General features: G+C 40.6%; 2 protein-coding genes and 1 long non-coding RNA gene across 3 annotated transcripts; 2 read left to right on the top strand and 1 right to left on the bottom strand.

The window, feature by feature from the left end:
* Positions 1-102: 102 nt before the first annotated feature.
* Positions 103-6,555, top strand: get3 (guided entry of tail-anchored proteins factor 3, ATPase). The gene is made up of 7 exons (XM_034129081.1): positions 103-323; positions 1,081-1,228; positions 1,968-2,116; positions 2,251-2,401; positions 2,982-3,089; positions 4,390-4,587; positions 4,668-6,555. The coding sequence occupies exons 1-7, from the start codon at positions 148-150 to the stop codon at positions 4,794-4,796; spliced, it is 1,059 nt and encodes a 352-aa protein (XP_033984972.1). The 5' UTR covers positions 103-147; the 3' UTR covers positions 4,797-6,555.
* A 1,155-nt stretch (positions 6,556-7,710) lies between these two features.
* On the top strand, positions 7,711-17,965 carry LOC117481392 (bestrophin-2-like). Its single transcript, XM_034129062.1, has 9 exons — positions 7,711-7,862; positions 7,942-8,036; positions 9,260-9,493; positions 10,758-10,912; positions 11,061-11,138; positions 14,508-14,660; positions 14,769-14,849; positions 15,656-15,810; positions 16,054-17,965. The coding sequence occupies exons 1-9, from the start codon at positions 7,711-7,713 to the stop codon at positions 16,835-16,837; spliced, it is 1,887 nt and encodes a 628-aa protein (XP_033984953.1). The 3' UTR covers positions 16,838-17,965.
* LOC117481400 lies at positions 8,194-12,003 on the bottom strand. The gene is made up of 2 exons (XR_004555775.1): positions 11,750-12,003; positions 8,194-9,546 (listed from the first exon to the last, which is right to left on the bottom strand). It is a non-coding gene; the product is annotated as an uncharacterized LOC117481400 (long non-coding RNA).
* Positions 17,966-19,890: the final 1,925 nt, after the last annotated feature.

Genomic DNA, 19,890 nt, shown 5'->3' with positions numbered 1-19,890 from the left:
CTGGAAGAAAATATGTTCCACAGTCTCAATGTTGCTAGTATGTTACTAATTGTAACCTAAACCTACTAGCTCTCCATTGTAGACCTTTTGTTACACGGCGTTTGTCCGAGGAGCCCTGAAGGCAGCAGTGTGGTACATCCCCCCTCGATGTCGCTGTTCGCTACAGTGTACACAGACAAGATGGCAGCTTCATTGGAGGACGAGTTTGAAGATGCGCCTGATGTCGAGCCGTTGGAGCCGACACTGAAGAACATCATCGAGCAGAAGTCTTTAAAATGGATATTTGTGGGTGGAAAGGGTGGTGTGGGTAAAACGACATGCAGGTCAGTTGAAGGAAAATGCTAATTCCGCCTGCTGATATTAACTCACGCTACGTCGTATGCTAACATAGCTAGCTAGCTAGCTAGCTGAGATTAGCCGCAACCATAATTTGACGTGGCTAACTCTTAGTGAATGATTAAGAAGCTTTTTATAACAACACCACTTTAATAAGAGATACGATACCGGATATAGATGTAATAGCATACAATGTCATTGCCGTAACATATTAAGACGGTTAGGCCAAGCTAGTTGTCAATTAGCCGGGTGACGTTAGTGGAACGCTGTCTAGCACTGTCACCAGCTAACATTAGCCAACTGACACATTTACTCATCACTTCTTTAAATCGTTTGACTTTGGATTCGTAAGATGACACCTACAGCCTGTTTGATATCTTCTGCCTGGTGTTTTTTCAACAGTTTACCTTGGTTAGCGTGCAACTTAGCTAATGGAAGGTAATTCTTACACTGGCTATCTGGCGTTAGCCGTCAGGACAGCTCCACCATTACGCATATTTTTAACATTGGAGTCATTGGGTGAGGCTTTAAAAATGGTGTAGCATTAAAAAAAAAAAAACAGAAATACAAGACGCAAGTGTTCGGTTATGGCCTCGAATACAAAAATATCAATATGTTGTTGTTACATGTGCATGTAAGGAATGCGTCTTAAATCTAGACAATGTGTGGTTTAGCATGCTCACTGCATCTTTTCAGATATGGGAACAAACAGCATACTTACCTCTCTCCTGTGTCGTTTTTCAGCTGCAGCTTGGCGGTCCAGCTCGCTGCTGTCAGGGAAAGTGTCCTCATCATCTCCACCGATCCTGCTCATAACATCTCTGATGCTTTTGACCAGAAGTTTTCAAAGGTGCCCACTAAGGTCATTGGTTATGAAAACCTCTTTGCAATGGTAAGTGGCACTGCATTAATACCAGAGGCACAGGAACACGCTACAGACAAGCTTAAATTGGTTTCACCTGTTCCAAAAGCACGAGGCAGTTTAATTTGTCAAAGACGAAAAAGCACAGGTGTAACTAATTACATTAATTAGTAGTTGTTACATTTTAATTGTGTCTGTAAGCTTAACAACATGCATGTTTGTGAACATTCACCTGTCGGATGCTAGTTAATGTGAGAAAACTCTAACATAATACGTTTGAATAATAAAATAGGATGCCAGCATAATACATTTTAAAGCTAAAAACATCATATTGGAGTCACTCAAATGGCACAAATGTTACTAATAACATTAACAAGGGCATGAAAACACAACACCAGTGTCTAAAGCAGCTAAATTCAATTTAGCCATCATTAATTGTATTATTTACACCTGTGGTTTAATTGCCATGACATGTGAAAATGTATAGTTCTTCTTTTTTTTTTGTGCATAATCTCAAAACTCTCTCAAAAAAAGTTTGACAAGTGTAAAGGATCAAAACTCAATTTAGGCTGTTTATGTAAAATAAAAACAAGAGCATGACTTAACTATTTTTATAGTGTCACAAGGCTTATTCCACATCTGGGAAACAAACCCTCATTGTGTAAAAAAAACAGAATTGCCCTGAGGCCCTGAAATAATTTGCAGTTTCCCAGCCACTCGGTGTGTAATATGCTGATTTATTTTTGTCATTTGTTTTGTGTGAGTGTAGGAGATTGACCCGAGCCTGGGAGTTGCAGAGCTGCCAGACGAGTTCTTTGAGGAGGACAACATGCTCAGCATGGGTAAGAAGATGATGCAGGAGGCCATGAGCGCCTTCCCCGGCATCGACGAGGCCATGAGCTATGCTGAGGTCATGAGGTAAGTCACATGCTCACTGGAAAGCCTGTTCTCTCTTTGTTAGTAGTTTTCTGGAATAACTTTTCACAGTGAGCTAATAAAAAAACTGGTCGAAAATGTTTAACTAACTCACGTACTGTCTTCCTGTCTCCCAGGTTAGTGAAAGGAATGAACTTCTCAGTAGTTGTGTTCGACACGGCACCCACCGGTCACACACTGCGGCTGCTCAACTTCCCCACCATTGTGGAGCGTGGTCTGGGCCGCCTCATGCAGATAAAGAACCAGATCAGCCCCTTCATCTCCCAGGTGAGGAGGGACACGCACATCCAGTCGGTCATTGATTGTGGTTATTTGTAGATTCTTTTTTTAAGTTTAAATGCCGTAGCGGCAAAATTATAAAGAAATGAAACTGAAAATTCTCTCAAAAATACAACTGCCTCTGAGGCACCAGCTAGCGAATCTTATGCAGGGAAAAATATCCAAAGTTCAAGCATGAACGCTGTTTATGTGCAGTTAATCCCAATTATCCAATATCATACGGTACAATGACAACAGTTTTGACTATTGTGCCTTTTTGTGGCCACCTTGTGTCTTTCCCCTGGTAAACAAAGATTTGCCCTCTCCGTTGTGCTAATCCCACCACCACCTGTCTCCAAAATATACATAATCAGGTTGGGAACAGTACTGAATTTTTACCAAGTAACATTTAAGAACGCTTTTCATTTGCATTTACGGCAGTATTGAAATGGTGACGTTTTTGCCTTCCGGACCTTAGAGCAACTATTTAAAGTAATGCACAATGGTTTATTTGTTATATACATGAAATATGAGCTATGATTCAATCCCATTGATATACATCTTCTCTGTTTCTCTCTCTGTGTTGTAGATGTGTACCATGCTCGGTCTGGGTGACATGAACGCTGATCAGCTGGCCTCTAAGCTGGAGGAGACCCTGCCTGTCATCCGCTCAGTCAGTGAGCAGTTCAAAGACCCTGTAAGTGTCTTGCCGTTTTAACATAAGCACATCCCTATATGTTACTTTCATTTATTTTTTATTTCTATGTCATGCCAAACATTTGTCCCATCTCACACGGGATTACAAGACACCACTATGAAAAATGGGAATTTATTTATTGGATTTTGAAAAACTCATAAAATAAGATCTTTGGCACACACATGGTACTTACACATTTTGTTGAGCAGAATAATCACCACCAGTAAAACCAGTTTTATAATTTTCACTAAAATGGAATTGCCAGAAGTGAAAAGCTAACGCTACGATACCACCACACCTAAGCTAAAGGTGGCTAGTAATGCGTGTGATGACGTTTAGTAGTCTCATTTAGTCACTGTCATAAAACATAAAGTGGAAATGGTGCGTTCCTATAGAGTGGTGCAGGGATGACGTATTTTTGTAGGCCAACCCGGAAGTAAGCTGCGCATGGGTTCCCTCGACAAAAAAGCAATGGGATTTCTCCATAGGATTTTGGACTATTGTAAAAAATAAGGTCTGTGGAAAACGAACCTGTTTGATAAATGCACATTTTGTTCAGCCGGATAATCTCCACATGTCTACCCTACTTTTATAATTTTCGGATCATAAATCTAATCGACAGAAGCAAAAGGCTAACGTTATGCTATAAACTAACTACAGCAGGGTCGCACGACTTCAACGTCACGCCAACTTAAGATCGATATTCAAAAATACAGATTAAAATTGTACAAGTTGAAGCGTTTGTTTTAACAGTTTGCAAGAGCGCAGGTACTTGCTTTCAAGCAGAACAGGGACAAACAAACTTAGCGGGAGTGTTTACGTGTTCGGCGTAATGACGAACAACGTCCTCGACAACTCCTGTATTCCTATTCAGCCACTTGTTGACAACTATCATTTTTCAGACACGTAAACTCTTCAAAAATCACCAGTGGGGTCACTGCTGATGTATTTAATGTCGTAGAACAAAAAGTGATCCGTCTCTTCAATTTGTGTCAACCACAGACCTTATTTCCAGCTATTTTCCAAAATCCTATGGAGAAATCCCATTGACTCTGAGACGAGGGAACCGGTAGTAAAATGCTAACTCACTTCCGGGTTTTAGGACTCGTTCCTGCAACACTCTATTCCAGGCATCTAACCGAAAACAGTTAGACAAGAGAACCAGAAGTGGTGTCTGTTTTTGTTGTCTGCTTTAGGCGTTATACAAACATCCTACTTTTGAAAAAAAAATAGAACTAGGGTTAGTTTAAGCATTCTGTGTATGTTTCGTCACCCTTTTTTTCTTCCCCACATCCATCAGGAACAGACCACCTTCATCTGTGTGTGTATCGCTGAATTCCTCTCCCTGTACGAGACGGAGCGGCTGATCCAGGAGCTGGCCAAGTGCCGCATCGACACGCACAACATCATCGTCAACCAACTTGTTTTCCCCGAAGCAGAGAGGCCGTGCAAAATGTGTGAAGCCCGCCATAAAATACAGTCCAAGTATTTAGACCAGGTACGTGTAAGCAGAATGATTTTGGGGGTTGTGACTCTACGGCTTAAAGGTTTGTTAACGGTGTTCCCCCCCCCCTACAGATGGAGGATCTTTACGAAGATTTCCACATAATCAAGTTACCGCTGCTGCCCCACGAAGTCAGAGGAGCCGAGAAGGTCAACACGTTCTCTCAGCAACTTCTGGATCCCTACAAACCCCCGAACAAGTGATCTCCTTCTCTGCAGGACCTCCTCTCTGCCCCTCCCCTCCCCCCCCACCCCACCTTTACAGACCACACCTATCCAGCCTCAAACCCTGCAGCAACAGCCACCAATTGATCCCCTCAAAGTCTGTCAACCAAAAGCAAATCACTGCTACAGCAGGACACTCGCGCTCACAAAATCACAAACATACACGTACATAACCTGAAATATTGTTGGAGAGGTAAGACAGCCCAGATTTGTGCTGCCTTACCTCTCTCTTCTCCTTCCTTCATATCCGCCTTGTGGCATTCTTACTTAAAGCATTTAACTTTCTCTCTAAAACTTCCCCTCCTCCTCCATCACCTCGAGTGTTCCCAGTGACGGTGCCCTTTGTTCCAGGATAAAACAGCTTTCAGGCGCTCAATGTTTATGCCTTGTTTATTCTGTGTGGTTTCGATGGCTGTGTGTGTTCCCCAGTTTGACTTTTGACTCAAATTTCATGCAAATTCTTCTGGAATTTACATCAAAATATCTAAAGATTCAGGATGTGTAGCAGGACAGTAGAGTGGTTCAGTAATGACGTCTTTTTTTAGGACAACCCAGAAGTAAGAATTAAAAGTGGTCCCTCGACAAAAAGCAAAGGGATTTTTATATTTTCTTTTTCGGAATATTCTAGAAATGAGATCTTTGACAAACACAAGTTTTTGGTACTTAACACGTTTTGTTAAGCAGGATAATCACCCCATATTAACACTGCTTTATGGTTTTTGAAGTGTAAGTGCAATCAGCAGAAGTAAAAAGCTAATGTGGCTATGAATGAACTGCATTTAGTTCACATGATTTCCCCTCACAAATGCTAAGCTAAGGGGGGCTAATGTTCAGCGTGATGACATTTAGTAGTCTTATGTAGTCACTGTCATTTTTTCATGATAAATAGAAGATTTAAACATCCACGAGTGGGGTTTCTACTGACGTATTTAACAAGTAAACATTTCTTCGGCTGGTATTAACCACAGACCTCTAACCGATGTAGACATCTAACCCACTTGACTTAGAGACGAGGGAACCGGTAATGCTAATATGCGAACTAATTTCTGGGATTTAGGACTAATTTCTGCACCACTCTATAATGAAAAAATATGCTATCTCCTTAAAAAAAAAATGTTATTGTAATAAAGAAAGGCAGAGCAATCCGAAGTGTTTATTTTACCATGTGTCAAATCATTAGACCTTGCAGTAACCTAATGTCGATGAGATTTTGAGTCAAGTCAAGTTTGGAGATCAGTATCCATATATGGCTATGTCATTGTTTGAACTGGACAGTCTTAATGTTACATATTTGAGGCCTCTGTTGTTGGAGCAGCACCAGATCTTATGAGATTTAAATTCTAAATGTGAAAAGACTCTTGATGTTTATTCGGCTGGAAGATAAAAAGAGTGTCACAGCATCACCCCATACAATGCTCATCAAACATGTTGTGTCCACAGACTTTATGGGAACACTATTACATTAGTAGCCTTATTAGTGCATTGTTAATATAAATATATTGAATGTTGCTTGATCAGTTGTGGAACAGATGAATGGCGAGTAGTTTAAGAAGAATCAAAGCATCTCTGCCCTGTGATTGGCTCCTGGACTGTGATTAGCTCGCCCGATACTTCCAACAAGTTCCTAAAGGAAATGGCCCTCTTTCTGTCACTGAATGCTTTTGAGTCAATCTGTTTTCTAAAGATTTTTTTCTTTAAATTATACTGCGAGTGTTAATTAAAACTAACTTGCATCAGACGAGAGCCTTTTGTCGTTCATTTAGACCTGCACAGTGCTTATTTAATGGCAGCATGACGCCTCAGTTAACCTTTAACACAGCAATTCAGGAGAGATTTGCTTTTATGTGAAGGATACAAAATATCCCTTATAAACATTAATTATACATATTTGAATGGCGCCTGAGGGATTCAAAGTCATTTTACATAAAATAAATCCAAATAACACAAATAAACAAACAATAGAGTCCAATATATCACACACATAAGGCAAAGAGCACCACAGGCACAGCTCTGTTCAAAACACCCAAAGTCATTAGGAGTCATAATAAATGATTTCCTTTTGAAAAACATGTCCTGGTGGGAAATTGGATTGCTAATAAATGGGATTATTAAACCCCACATGGATTATTTTTCCCAGCATGAAAACAAAGAAGTTTAAAGGCAGGAAGACTTTTCTTTTTTTACACAACTTGTTTACTGTAAGAAATGTATACACTTTTTCTGGTTATTCAACCATAATGATAAACCTGTAGCCATTGAAATTGCTTGTTTTCATATCACTTCACACGACAGTTATGCGGTCCACTGGCTGCTGTTTCATAACTCCCCGGTGCTGTCCGCTCCGTGGCCCCGGCGCTGCGGCCTGTCGCTTGCGGTCCATCACCGAGCCGCGCGTCCCGGTCGGGGGCCGCGCTAACGAGCTCCTCCTCCTCCTGGTTTTGGGGATTTACCCCGGGGCGCACTGACCACTGGACGCACCGAGGAGGCTCCGAGGATTACTGCCATGCAGCCGACCGAGCCGCGAGTTAACCGAGCTGACGCCAGGGGACATCAGGGTTATGAGCTCTTCGGGGGAAAAAAACTCCACTGGCGAGCGCAGAGAACACTATACCGTTAAGTGAAAATGTGAATTCACTTCTCCACCGGTGCCAATTACGCACAGAGATGCGCTGAGCAATTGCACATTCATCAAGAATAACACTTCACAAGGTAAGGAGATATTATTCCAAGACGAAATAGAAATAAGTGCATTTTGTATCCTTCTATTGGAATTCACTTCATCTGTGAAATGACTAAGAGAGTTGTTTAGGTTTGATCTGTCCTTGGCCTCATAGCAGGAGTTTTTTCTTCCATGCAGCTCTTTTATTGAAGACCTTGACATTTGCTGCCACCAATGACTGTCACGTACACAGCCAGAGTTGCAAATGCCCGTTTCTGTGGCTTCTCCAAGCTGCTGCTGGCCTGGAAGGGCAGCATCTACAAGGTGTTGTATAAAGAGTTCCTGGCTTTCTTTGCCATGTACACCGCCATCAGCATCACATACAGGTGAGACAGAGCGAGAACAACTTAAAGGAACATCACTGCTTTGATTTAAAATGACTTTGTATCACTGTTACTCTTTTAGATTTTTCCTGTATGATGATCAGAAGAGGTACTTTGAGAAGCTGGCAATTTATTGCAACCACTACGCCAGCCTCATCCCCATGTCCTTTGTTCTGGGTGAGTACTTGTCATGTTCTTATCCACTTTGGGATAACAATAGATGGGACAGTATTTATCTGTATGTCCCAGACCTTTGTTCTGTGTGATGTCCGCGTCTTTGATGTTTGACTCAGAAGTATTTTTGCTAAATAAAACAGGAGGGAGTAGTCAGAAATGTACGCAACAACTTTTTATTGGTTTCTATGTTAAGGACTTTCAGCTGTAGACCTCAGAATATATGTTGAGTTGTTGCAATGGAGGTATAAATACAGCCAAATAATTAGAATATTGATTATCTGACTCATTTTGAGCTTAAAGGATTGTGAATAGTTGAAAAACTTTAACTATAGAGAGCAAAGAAAATCTATTAAAATATCCTTTGCAACATTTCTACCACCACTTTTACAGAATTGAAAGTGGATTTTCTGCTCTGTACATAAAGCTTTTCTTTTTTAATATATACTAAAATACTTCCTAAGGCTTACATACAGTAGAGCTTTATTGAGTGGTCGACTGATTAATTTGTCAGAAAAAATGACAGAAAAACCATTCAGAACTATTTTTCTCATAGATTAATCGTTAGTATTAAGCTATTCAAATAGTATTAAGTGACTTTTCATGAAAAAAAAATGTATTTGACTACAAGCCAGTGGAATAACAATGCACTCAGCACTTTAACTATGACTGCAAATGAGTCACTTTTAGACTACTGTAGATACACAAATGTTATTGTGTATTGTGTGTGAACTGTATGTTGTGTGTAAACTGAGTGTCTTTGTATTTGCTGGTAGGAAAGACACATTTCCACATAATGGGCAATAATCTGAATGGGAATATTATATCATATCAAAGTGAAAATCAAAATAAGACATTGATAGACCTCACCTTGGACTTTGAGAGGGATTTACATGTTGACTAGTATTGACATTTTGTAGACCAACAATGAATCAGTACTGAATTAGTCTAGAAAATAATTGGCTGATTACTAAATTGTGGAAAGTATCTTCATTTGCAGCCCTACTGTAGTATAAAGTATATAATGAGAAAGACTATTATCAGACAGTACTGACAGTATCATGTATCGGTTGGGCTCCATAGCAGAAATGATGTAACAGTCAAGCACACATTTCTTATATATTGCTTGGGGCCCCTGAGGCCACTGGAGAACTGTCCTCTTAACAAAGTATTTCTAGAATAATCCAGAATAACCCCCTGTGTCTCTTCTCCATCGCTGTGTGCAGGTTTCTATGTGACCCTGGTGGTGAACCGCTGGTGGAGCCAGTATACCAGCATCCCGCTCCCTGACCGGCTCATGTGCGTCCTGTCGGGGGGGCTCCAGGGCAGCGACGAGCGGGGCCGCCTGCTGAGACGCACCATGATGCGCTATGCCAGTCTGTCGGCCCTGCTCATCCTCCGCTCCGTCAGCACCGCCGTGTTCAAACGGTTCCCCACCATGGACCATGTGGTGGAGGCTGGTGAGTAGCTGCCAGGACCAGGGGGTGGAGGTGCTGGGGTCCATATCATACAACTATCCAAAGACATTTTAAATGGATACAACTTAATAATTAGTCAAACTCAACTTTATTGTCAATCTTCTGTTTGTGTGATACAGACAGGGAGATCGAAAAGCTGTTTCTTACAATCCAAAAGGAGTACGAATATATATATATATATATATATATATATATATATATATATATATATATATATATATATATATATATATATATATATATATATATATATATATACATATACATATATATATATACATACATACACATACATACATACACACACTGTATACATATACACATACATAATCAGACAGACACATATATACATATGCACACATTAAGAGGCATAAATAAAAGGCACAAAAAGATATACAAAACAACAGTCACTTCAAAACGGATGAATATATTACAATAGTACAAATATGTAAAGTAGTGCAATGACTGTCCATAGCAGCGTAGCGATCAATGCACAATTTTAGCCAGTACACTTCTCTATAATCAGTTAGTATCTGCACAGAGTTTACACGTGCGATAATCTTTTCTCACGCTGTAGCATCAGTGTGTGTCATCAGTGTGTGTTGTTTCCTCTACTGTACATTTTCTACACCAGTGGGCAGGAGAAATCACAAGGACAAGCACATCTTGGAATTCAGTGGTGATAAAAAAGCTTATCTATCATACGTCAGTAACACTGGTGAAGCAATCGTCTTCTCACTGTTTTCTAAATAAACTGTGGTTCAACTTGAACACTAAAAGTATATTTTAGCTGGGAGAGCTTTAATGTGTTTTCCTGATACATATTTTGTTCTAGTTGTTGGAGCTTCAGTGGCTCAGGAGTTCGCTTGTTGTCCTCCAATACAAAGGTGGGGGTTTCTATCCTCAGCATTTAACATGTTGCTGTGCCCTTGGATAAAATAGTTAACCCTAATTGGCCCATGTCATGGTGTGTGTGTGCGTGTGCGTGTGCGTGAGAACGTCAGTCTCCCTGAGCAGCTGGCACTTTGTAGCCTCTGCTTCAGTATGAATGTGTGTGAATGCTGTCTTGTAAATGTAAAAGCGCTATACATTTTAACATTTACTCACTACATCAATACATATTTGGAAATCAGACTCCAAGAAATGTTCATACTGACTATTAATTCCTCACTCGTCCCTCTCTGTTAGCCACATTATTTAATTAGGATACAATCAATCTGGGGTTTTTTCTCTTCCTTTTGTTCAGGATTCATGTCAAGAGAGGAACGGAAGAAGTTCGAGAGCCTCCACTCTCCTTACAACAAATTCTGGATCCCCTGCGTGTGGTTCACCAACCTGGCAGCAGTGGCCCGCTGCGAGGGCCGGATCAAAGACGATCACACACTCACACTACTGCTGGAGGTGCAGAATCACACCCACACACACTGATGATGAGGAGATACAGTCCTTGTGTTTTGACTGAGATCAAGTTTGAGATCCACACAGACAGAAGAGCTGAATAAAGGCTGTAAAGTGACCTCAGCATGTCTCTGTGTTTGTGTGTGAACAGGAGCTGAATGGGTTCAGAGGGAAGTGCAGCATGCTATTTCACTACGACATGATCAGCGTTCCCCTAGTCTACACTCAGGTGAGTTGCTTGGGAGGCTTTGTGCATGATTTTTACACTGACATTTGTTTTATCCGAGGGCTAATGTGTAATGTCTGGTACTAGCCTGCACAGGAATAAGGGGCAGCGTTTTACTTCTACTGGGTCAAACTATCTAAGTTGACAGTCATCAGATAATATATTATATATATCTTTTTTTAAAACAGGAGGGCTACAGTAGTACCCGCACAATTCTACCAAAAGGTTGAAGCCGGTCAAAATAACAATGCTATCCGATAATCTTCCTGTGTGGACATGGCCGATAGTTTACGTGTGTTGCTGTGTTTAACCATATTTTTGAAGTAAAATTGTTAATATTACAATAAATGTGGCAATGGAGATACTTGCTGGACTTTAAAATGGGTGAAGCTGCTGGTTTGAATTTGAGGATACATGATCACTTCTTTACTTCGGTTCTGGGTCACTAAACCACAGGAAAGATTTATGGCTAAAATGTCTCGACTCAAAAATGATTTGGACAATTTCACTGGTTCTAAACACTACAGCTTTTAGTGACAATTGCTCAAGCAAAGCTACCACCACAAAAGTACATCACATATTAGTTCAAAGGTTTAATGATTCAAGCATCTTACCTTTATTCCATAATGAGAAGTTCAGGCGCCAGAAGAAGTCAACATGTCTGCAGTGAAGAAGTCCCTTGGATGTTTTGTTGCGCAGTGGTCCATGGTGAACTTTTTTTATCTAAATGTTCTTGTAATTTTGACTTCCTATTTATAATTCCCTTTTTTTTTTTTTTTTTTAAACAGATACTATTTTAATATACTAATGAGAGGAAATTGTAATGCCCATTTAACTCACTTTGTCTTTATGAAGAAAATAAATAGAAATCCTGTCTGACAGATCAACTCTATATATTAGCTGAAATTCACTCGTATAGACCTTTATCCCAGCAGGCATTTGACTTAGCCGGATAAGACCAGGTGTAACTAATGACTTTGACGAGCGCTCAGTTTAACTGTCCCAGTAAAGAGCCAGCATGCACAACACCTCGACGCCCAATTAAGGTTATTAGCTGCACCTGTGTTGGGCAGGACAAAAAGTGAGAGAGCTTGAGCACTACATTGGAAAGGTTTCTTTATGGAGGCTGATTTGTCTTAATATCTTTCGTGTGAACAGATAAATAATCTGTGTGTGAATGTGTAGTCAAGGCAAAAACAGATTTGTGAACTCACAAAAAATCTGAAAAATGATCTGCTAATATGCAAACTAAGAAGAAACTAGAAAATGCATTTCCTGCAGAAAATGCGTGCGAATGCTGTAAACTGTGAACATTTGTGGCTGAATTTAGCTGAAAAAGCTGAATATGTTATTAGTTGAATGGTCTCTGTAGCTGCTTTTAGCTACAAAAACCAAGTAAGTGTGTTGCTGAACTTAGTGGAGAAAGGCAGAAAAGTGAAATGATTTGAATCAAAATTGTTACAGCTCAAATGCATTGCAATGACTTTGTTGAAAACTTGAAAGAGAAATGTTAAACTGGAAGAGTAGGAAAAATAGTGAAGAAGCTTAATATTCAAAAGAAAATGTTTTAAAAGGTATAAACAACAAAATGCATAGCCTCAATGTCCTGAAATAACTGAATAATGTAATAGTTGAATGGTTTCTGTAGCTGAAAGTCGGCTGAAGGAGTTAGATATTAAATGTAAGTAGTAGTGAATGAATATGTATTAAGAAGAGAAAAGAAAGTAAAAAGGCTTTGAAAAGCAGCAGAATATTTTAACTGCAAACTTTTGAACTTGATGGCGAGTGATCTGTCACCATGGCAACGGCATTTGATGAAACTCCATAATACGCTTAGATGTGTTGATGGCTGCATCGTTACCAAACCTGTGAAGTTTTGGGCCGTTTGGAGCATTTTCACTGAAGTTATGAGAAAACCGTGTTTCATGGTGAGCATTGTGTTGCCATGGCAACGGCATTTGAAGAAATCTCAAAACTGTCACGTAGATGTCTTCACGGCTGGACTGTTAGCACACATGTGAAGTTTGAGCACTTTTTGACAATTTTCATAGGAGTTATAGCAATATCATGTTTTATGGCGAGGCAACAGCTTTTGAGGAAAACTCACTATTGGCACATAGACATGTCGGCTGGACCATTAACCATTATCTGAAGTCTGGTGCTGTTTTGACCCTTTTCATAGGCGTTACGACAACATCGTTTTTTTGGCGAGGGATGCGTTTCCATGGAAACGGCATATGTTGAGATGTCAGATTTGATGTAGAGCTGTTGAGGCATGGACCGGTGATATACAAGTGAAGATTGGGGGACGATCGGACTATGCCAATTGGAGTTACAGTTTTTTGCTTTATTTTTTTTAATTTTTCAACGTAGGAGAGGTTTTCCTACGTTTTTCATGAAAAATGATGTCCAAGGAGTGTAGGGTTTGGGAATTATGGCAGGTTTAAAACATTTTTTGGGGCGAATTTCAAGCACTCCTCCACTCTGTTTTGAGATCAAAGCACTCTAGACTTAACGAGCTGCGCAATACACACTAATGTTAAAATCTGAAGAAGGCCTCTTTACCAAGCTCCAAACTAAGTTAAATATCTCAAAAAGTGTAAAAGATATCAAAAATCTGAATAAGATTTTAATAGCTGAAGGTCTTGTGATCATTTTAAAGTTGGAATGAAGTCTCTAGCTGAAAGTATGTGGAAGGAGAAGCATTTGGCGCACGGTGTAGTTAAAAGAGGATTTGAAGGTTCCTCCCATTGAGTTCCATGTTAAAAAAAGAGTTAAAAAAGCTGAATATTTCAAAAAGTATAACATATTTTGAAAAAGTTGAAAGTTTCCCATCATGTGCTGAAAAGGCTGAATAGTTTGATATTTGAATGGTTTCTGTAGCTGAAAGTATGCTGAAGTTATTGAGAGCCAAAATATTGGTTGAAATAAGAAGAAGAAGAGGAAGAAGATTAAAGATTCAAAGAACTATAGTGGAATGCTGTAAACAAATAGTTCTTCTAAACAGCATTCGCACTAAATATATGAATACTCGTATAAAGAATTCGCAAATAAACAAAAAGCATTTGTGGATATCACAACTTTTGATCAGGCATCAAACATGTTAATCTAGTTTGTGGATCTCAATTTTCAGTTTGTGGATTGGCTTTTAAACACACAGAGTTTTGAGACAAACTTTCCGCCGCTTTAACTTTTGTAAGATACAGAAACTGATCTCCATAAAATAATTTACTTTGAAAACAGTGAGCTTTATTACAAAGCTGTTCTTTACAGACTTTTTTCAATAGGCTACAAAACATCTAATAACATATTGTTGTTTGTGTCTGCTTTGTGGACTTAAAAACTAATACCATGTTATCGTCTCTCCCACAGGTGGTGACTTTAGCGGTGTACAGTTTTTTCCTGGTGTGTCTGATTGGTCGACAGTTCCTGGACCCAAATCAAGGCTATCCGGGTCATGACCTCGACCTCTACGTGCCCATCTTCACCCTGCTGCAGTTCTTCTTTTACGCTGGATGGCTCAAGGTCAGAGAGAGGGTCACATGTCATATATTTTATTATCTGTGCACAAGACCAGGATCACATCAATAATCCATGTAGTTAGCTTGTAACACGTCCTGTTTTGTCCTGTAGGTCGCAGAGCAGCTGATCAACCCTTTTGGAGAAGATGATGATGACTTTGAGACCAACTGGTTGATAGACAGAAATTTCCAGGTTTGTTTGATGTTACTGCTGCCTTTTCTTTCTTTTTCTATTGTTACACCTTACCTATATATTCTGTTATAATTTTCCCTCTCAATGTCTGTTGTCGAAATCATGGTCTGTGTTGGCTGATATTTTGCTACTGCTCAACCTCTTGCTTAACAATCATGCCTTTACTTAAATATATATTATATACATTATATAACATTTCCAAAGAATAACTTGCCCTATGTTATATATTTTATACAATACACTAGAGTTTTCAAGAGGAATCCATATCTTTTTAATTATTTATCTTGTTTTAATTTGGTCGCCTTTAAAGGAGATGTCTGCCCACGCCTTGTGTCCCCATGTGTTTGCTTTGGGGTCGATTGGCATCATAGTTGACTATTTATCCAGTTTCAAGTCCTATCTTTACAATGCACTCTTAGATTTTAAAACCGGGTGAAGGATTGAAGTCATTGGATGTCTGAATGTTAAGTTATCAGAGAGACAGGCTGAGCTGATGTTAGCAGTTAGCTTATGTTCCATCCTATGTTTGCTGGGGCATTTGGATTTTTAACGTGAAACTGCGTTTTTTAGTGTTATTTACCGGTATTGAAGAGGCAGAGATCTCAAAGGATAATTTGGCTGCCCATAAAAACCTCCTGCACAATGATCAATAAAGGAATCCTAACCGGGACAAGCTGATTGCAATGACACCAATGGTGGTGAAGACACCGCCACCGAACTCCAACTTCTGTTACTGTTTTGAGATAACCCTAGTGTTAGTAAGTTACACACTGTGCGTTCATTATCTGTCTGCATTTTCTCTGCAGGTGTCCATGATGGCGGTGGACGAGATGTACGGAGATCTGCCGATGATGGAGAGAGATCGATACTGGAACGACTCCAACCCCAGACCTCCCTACACTGCCGCCACTCTCTTTGTCCTCCGCAAACCCTCCTTCCAAGGGTCCACTTTCGACATGGCGTAAGTCTCTGGGTTTTACCTTTTTCGTGTGTGTGCCTGGCTTGTGACTGTAATACCTTTGATTGTAATCCTCCCCAATGTTTGGGAAAATGTGGGTGATGAAAGTGAAAGTATTCAGCCTCAATTCAAGAGGTGGTTGGAAGTTATCCGGGCTGAGAAGGTGAAAATAACCAATCATAGAAATAAACTGTTAAGGTATATCCATGCAATTGTAAGGTAAAATGTCACTACATCTCTTGACAGGATCCCTAAAGAGGAGATGCACTTCCAGCCTCTGGAGGACATCGCTGAGAACATGGAGGAGTCAGGCAGTTATCACCCCAACATGGCCCTCTTCAACCGCCTACTCAACGCCGCCCCTTCCCCCACTGGACTCATGGGAGGGGCTCTTCGTCGCACCTCAGCACAACTCCAGAGGCTACGCCACTCCCCCAGCATCGACCAATGCACCAGCGATGATGACGACGACGAAAGTGTTCAAATAGGTAAAGGTGGGTCGCTGCCGTCAGGTCTGGGGCAGGACACCCAGAGCACCGTGTGCAGTGTCAGGGACGAGAAGGGCCTGAGGACACCGCTGCTGGAGGTTCAGTTTGGTGCGAACACCGAGAGGCAACGTCATTCTGTCTTCAATGAGAAGAAGGAGATGAGTGAAGTCGAGGAGAAGAGCGATGAAGAGTTGTACATAAGGGAGGAAAGAGAGGAAGTAGAGAGTACAGTTGGGGAGATTCAAGCTCCTTCATCACGGCTTCTACGTCCCCCCCAGTCCTCCAGAGAGACGTCCACTCGATCAGCATCGGCCATTCCCTTCACTTCCCGTCACCGCTCTGCCTTCACGTTTCACCCGCCTGCCGACTCCGGTCTGGAGCACTGCAGCTCCCAGCCGGCCATCAACCACAACAGAGCTGTGCCCACTATCCCCAAACCTCCTCTTGGTGGAAACAAAAAGTCTTTCCTCACTGTGCCGTCTCACAACGAACCTCAGCGCTTTCGCAGTGTGAGCATGGGATCAGAGCTCACTGGGTCTTAGGTGGACATGGGCTGGTGATGTTCCCATTCACTTTTGGCTGTTTGAAACCATAATGATCGATCCATTGCACGTTTTTATGGATAAAATGTGTATTATATACAAAACTGAGCTTACACGTTTACTTTGAATCTATAAACTTTCGGACCAGAGTTATCAGTTGTTTTCAAATTAAAGAAAATAAAACAAACTTCATAGGAAAACTTTGACATAGGAGGAATCATGTCTTACTGAGTCTGTATGAAAACAAACAATTCAATTTCTGTTCATTCAATACAGACATTACAAGTGTTGTGTTAAATTAGGCTAGACAAGTTGTATTGTAGTCTAGCTTAGAACTGAAACTAGAGACAGGGGTTTTCTGATTGGACTCCATCAAAAAAGGAGGAAGCAATCCCTTACAATTTTACTCAGTGTCTAAGCAGCTAGCATGTTACACACCAATGCATTCAATTGTCACCAAGGTTTAGTTGCGAGAGTCAACAACCTCACTACGAGACAGGACTTTAGAGATGTAATAAACTAGCCTAATAATCATGATAGCTTAATAATTAAGATAGCTCAATATCAAGCTAGCTTAATATCAAGCTAGCTTCATAATTAAGCTAGTTTGTTCAAAAAGCTAGCTTATAGTAGGCTAATTTACCTAGTTGCTCCTTATATCTGTTGTCAGATACAGAAAATACAACAACATGTGAGTGTTGGAGTTGCTGCAAGGAACATTTGTGCTAAACAGGTCGAAGCTACATGTGTAAAAAGAAGATAAATAGGAGAAAAATGGGCTTCAAATACAAGTCTTATGTGTGTGTAAAATATACTTCTGGTTATCTGCACATAATATTGTAGTATAACAATTTATTGCCTGTAACTACTGAAGTCTGTTGTAATATTTAGCATTAACCAAAATTTGGACTGAAAAAATGCTGCTGAAATGAAGACAAATGGGTTAGTTTTCTTTGCTTACTTTTTTTTTTGATTGTTTGACTGTAAATAGAATGATTCATAATGCATGTCTGTTACTTAATTTAAACAAATATTGAATGAAGAGAATGAGATTACCTGACTTTTTTTACATTAATGACCACATGAAAAGTTATAATTAAGGTTTTGCATAATTTCTAAATGAAAATGTATCCTACCTGCAAAAATAAATGTAAAAAAGTATACAACACTGAATGGAGCAGACAATGTGGCGATTATTAACACACATTTATGTATAAAACAGACAAAAACAATACTTTATTATGACGCATTCTAATGAGTGCCAAATATCACTCCAGTTCCAACATTGACCAGCAGAGGGCGATAGCAGCAAACCAAATAGAGCACAGACTGTGACTTAAAGGTCCCATGTCATGCTTTTCTGGTTATTACCCGTCCCCTTGTGTGTTATGTAGCTTTTTCTGCATGTACACGGTCTGCAGAGTCACAAACCCTCAAAGTACACCCTGTAGCGAGTAAAACTCTAACACAGAAAAGACCTGTCTATGCTGCCCCAGAACGTCTCGTTGGAGATTTCTCTTTTTCTTCCTGGGTACAGTGACGTATTTGGGTATAGTGATGTACCGTTACGTTACGTCCGCGGATTGGTCCAAATGGACTTCCTCACACACACACACTCAATCTTTTCTCAGCTGCAGCTCCCCGGATTTCTCAGCCTGAGACAACGGAACGCGGCGAGGCTGTGAGTATGTGTGTGAGCACACACACAAACTCCCAGCCAGGCTGCGGGTGTGTGTGTGTGCTCGGGCTGGTTTCGTGCTGGGTTTCGCTGTGTCTCGCTCTCTCGCAGACGGCCACTGGGCTCACAGGGAGGGGGGGGCAGGAGCTCCAACAAGCCGTTTAGGACAGAGAGTGAATACCTGCTGAATACACATACTATACAGAGATGCTGTATGATAAACCAATGTGAGTTTGGAAAATTGCACAATATAAATCTATTTTAGTAGACCTCAACAATGGAATTATGATCAGTAGAAATGGCCATGACATGGGACCTTTAATAAAACAAATTCACCCTCATTCCACAATCTTGCTTTCCATCATGCCCATTTGTGGGCTGCATGCCTCCGTTTCTCCTCCCAGGTGGATGCCCCTACCTGGGCTGCAGCCGGAGGGAGAGCGCCCTCCTGGCCTGGGTGGACTGTCTCTGTTTGGCCAGGAAAGACTGCGCCGGCCCTGGAGCTTTGTAGTCCTTAAACACACTGCTCTGCTGCAGAGCTGAGGACTGCAAGAGGCCAAACACCTGTCAGCTAGTCAGGACTGACACCTGCTTTCATTAATGATGAGTGCTACTGCTACATCTACTACTATACCAATGAATGTGTAGAATATTGCTTACACATGCCTCGGAGCCATATTGGCATTTTTCTATATGTGACTCGATTGCATGCATAAATCAAGGCCATGACTCAATCCTTTTAATGCTATGGTCACACTACAAACATCAAAAGCTGCAAACAGCTACATTACGGAAAGTCAGGCAGCGTCAAGTGTCTGACTTGTGGGAAGCCATTGAGGTATAATGTGAGACTTCTTATATAAGTCCTTCCCATAGATAAAAGGGCAACAGTGCATTTACCAAGACTACTTACCAAAGGAAAAAAAGGCATGCGAAAGATCAAGTTAAAAAGATAAAATAAAAAATATTGTTTCAACCAGGCAATCACTTAGGGACTGCAGGTTTTTATTCAGCTCCAACTGTTAGATTCACTGTTCTTTAGCACGTGCGTTTCATTGAACACACATATCACTACACCCCATCAAATGTTATAAATGTTCATGTAGGTCAGATTGAAATAGATACAGTTACAAGGAATGTCTTTCCTTGTGTACTCACCATGCTTTGCCAGGCGGTCAGGATCAGTTTCTCCTCCTGGTCCTGTCTGGACTTTATACCATCACCCTGAGTGTCCTGTAGCATTCACATTTGAATGGTTAACACAATATATTAAGATGCCTAACATCACAAAAAAGTAGTTATTAGAAATCTGGATGGACCAAAACTCACCTCTGGGGCAGCTGTCGTGATATCCAAAGGTCCGGCCTCCTTGTTG

The sequence above is a fragment of the Trematomus bernacchii genome, unplaced genomic scaffold (genome assembly GCF_902827165.1).
Source record: "Trematomus bernacchii unplaced genomic scaffold, fTreBer1.1, whole genome shotgun sequence".
In the NCBI taxonomy this organism is placed as follows: domain Eukaryota; kingdom Metazoa; phylum Chordata; class Actinopteri; order Perciformes; family Nototheniidae; genus Trematomus; species Trematomus bernacchii.
This window is presented reverse-complemented; position numbering and strand designations above follow the sequence as displayed.

Excerpts from the sequence above, each read along its gene's own strand:
- get3 (XM_034129081.1), top strand. The coding sequence starts at position 148 with ATGTCGCTGTTCGCTACAGTGTACACAGACAAGATGGCAGCTTCATTG. Across the intron at positions 1,229-1,967 it reads ATGAAAACCTCTTTGCAATG|GAGATTGACCCGAGCCTGGG; the intron begins GTAAGTGGCACT and ends GTGTGAGTGTAG. Across the intron at positions 2,402-2,981 it reads TCAGCCCCTTCATCTCCCAG|ATGTGTACCATGCTCGGTCT; the intron begins GTGAGGAGGGAC and ends TCTGTGTTGTAG.
- LOC117481392 (XM_034129062.1), top strand. The coding sequence starts at position 7,711 with ATGACTGTCACGTACACAGCCAGAGTTGCAAATGCCCGTTTCTGTGGC. Across the intron at positions 14,661-14,768 it reads TTTACGCTGGATGGCTCAAG|GTCGCAGAGCAGCTGATCAA; the intron begins GTCAGAGAGAGG and ends TTTGTCCTGTAG. Across the intron at positions 14,850-15,655 it reads TGATAGACAGAAATTTCCAG|GTGTCCATGATGGCGGTGGA; the intron begins GTTTGTTTGATG and ends TTTTCTCTGCAG.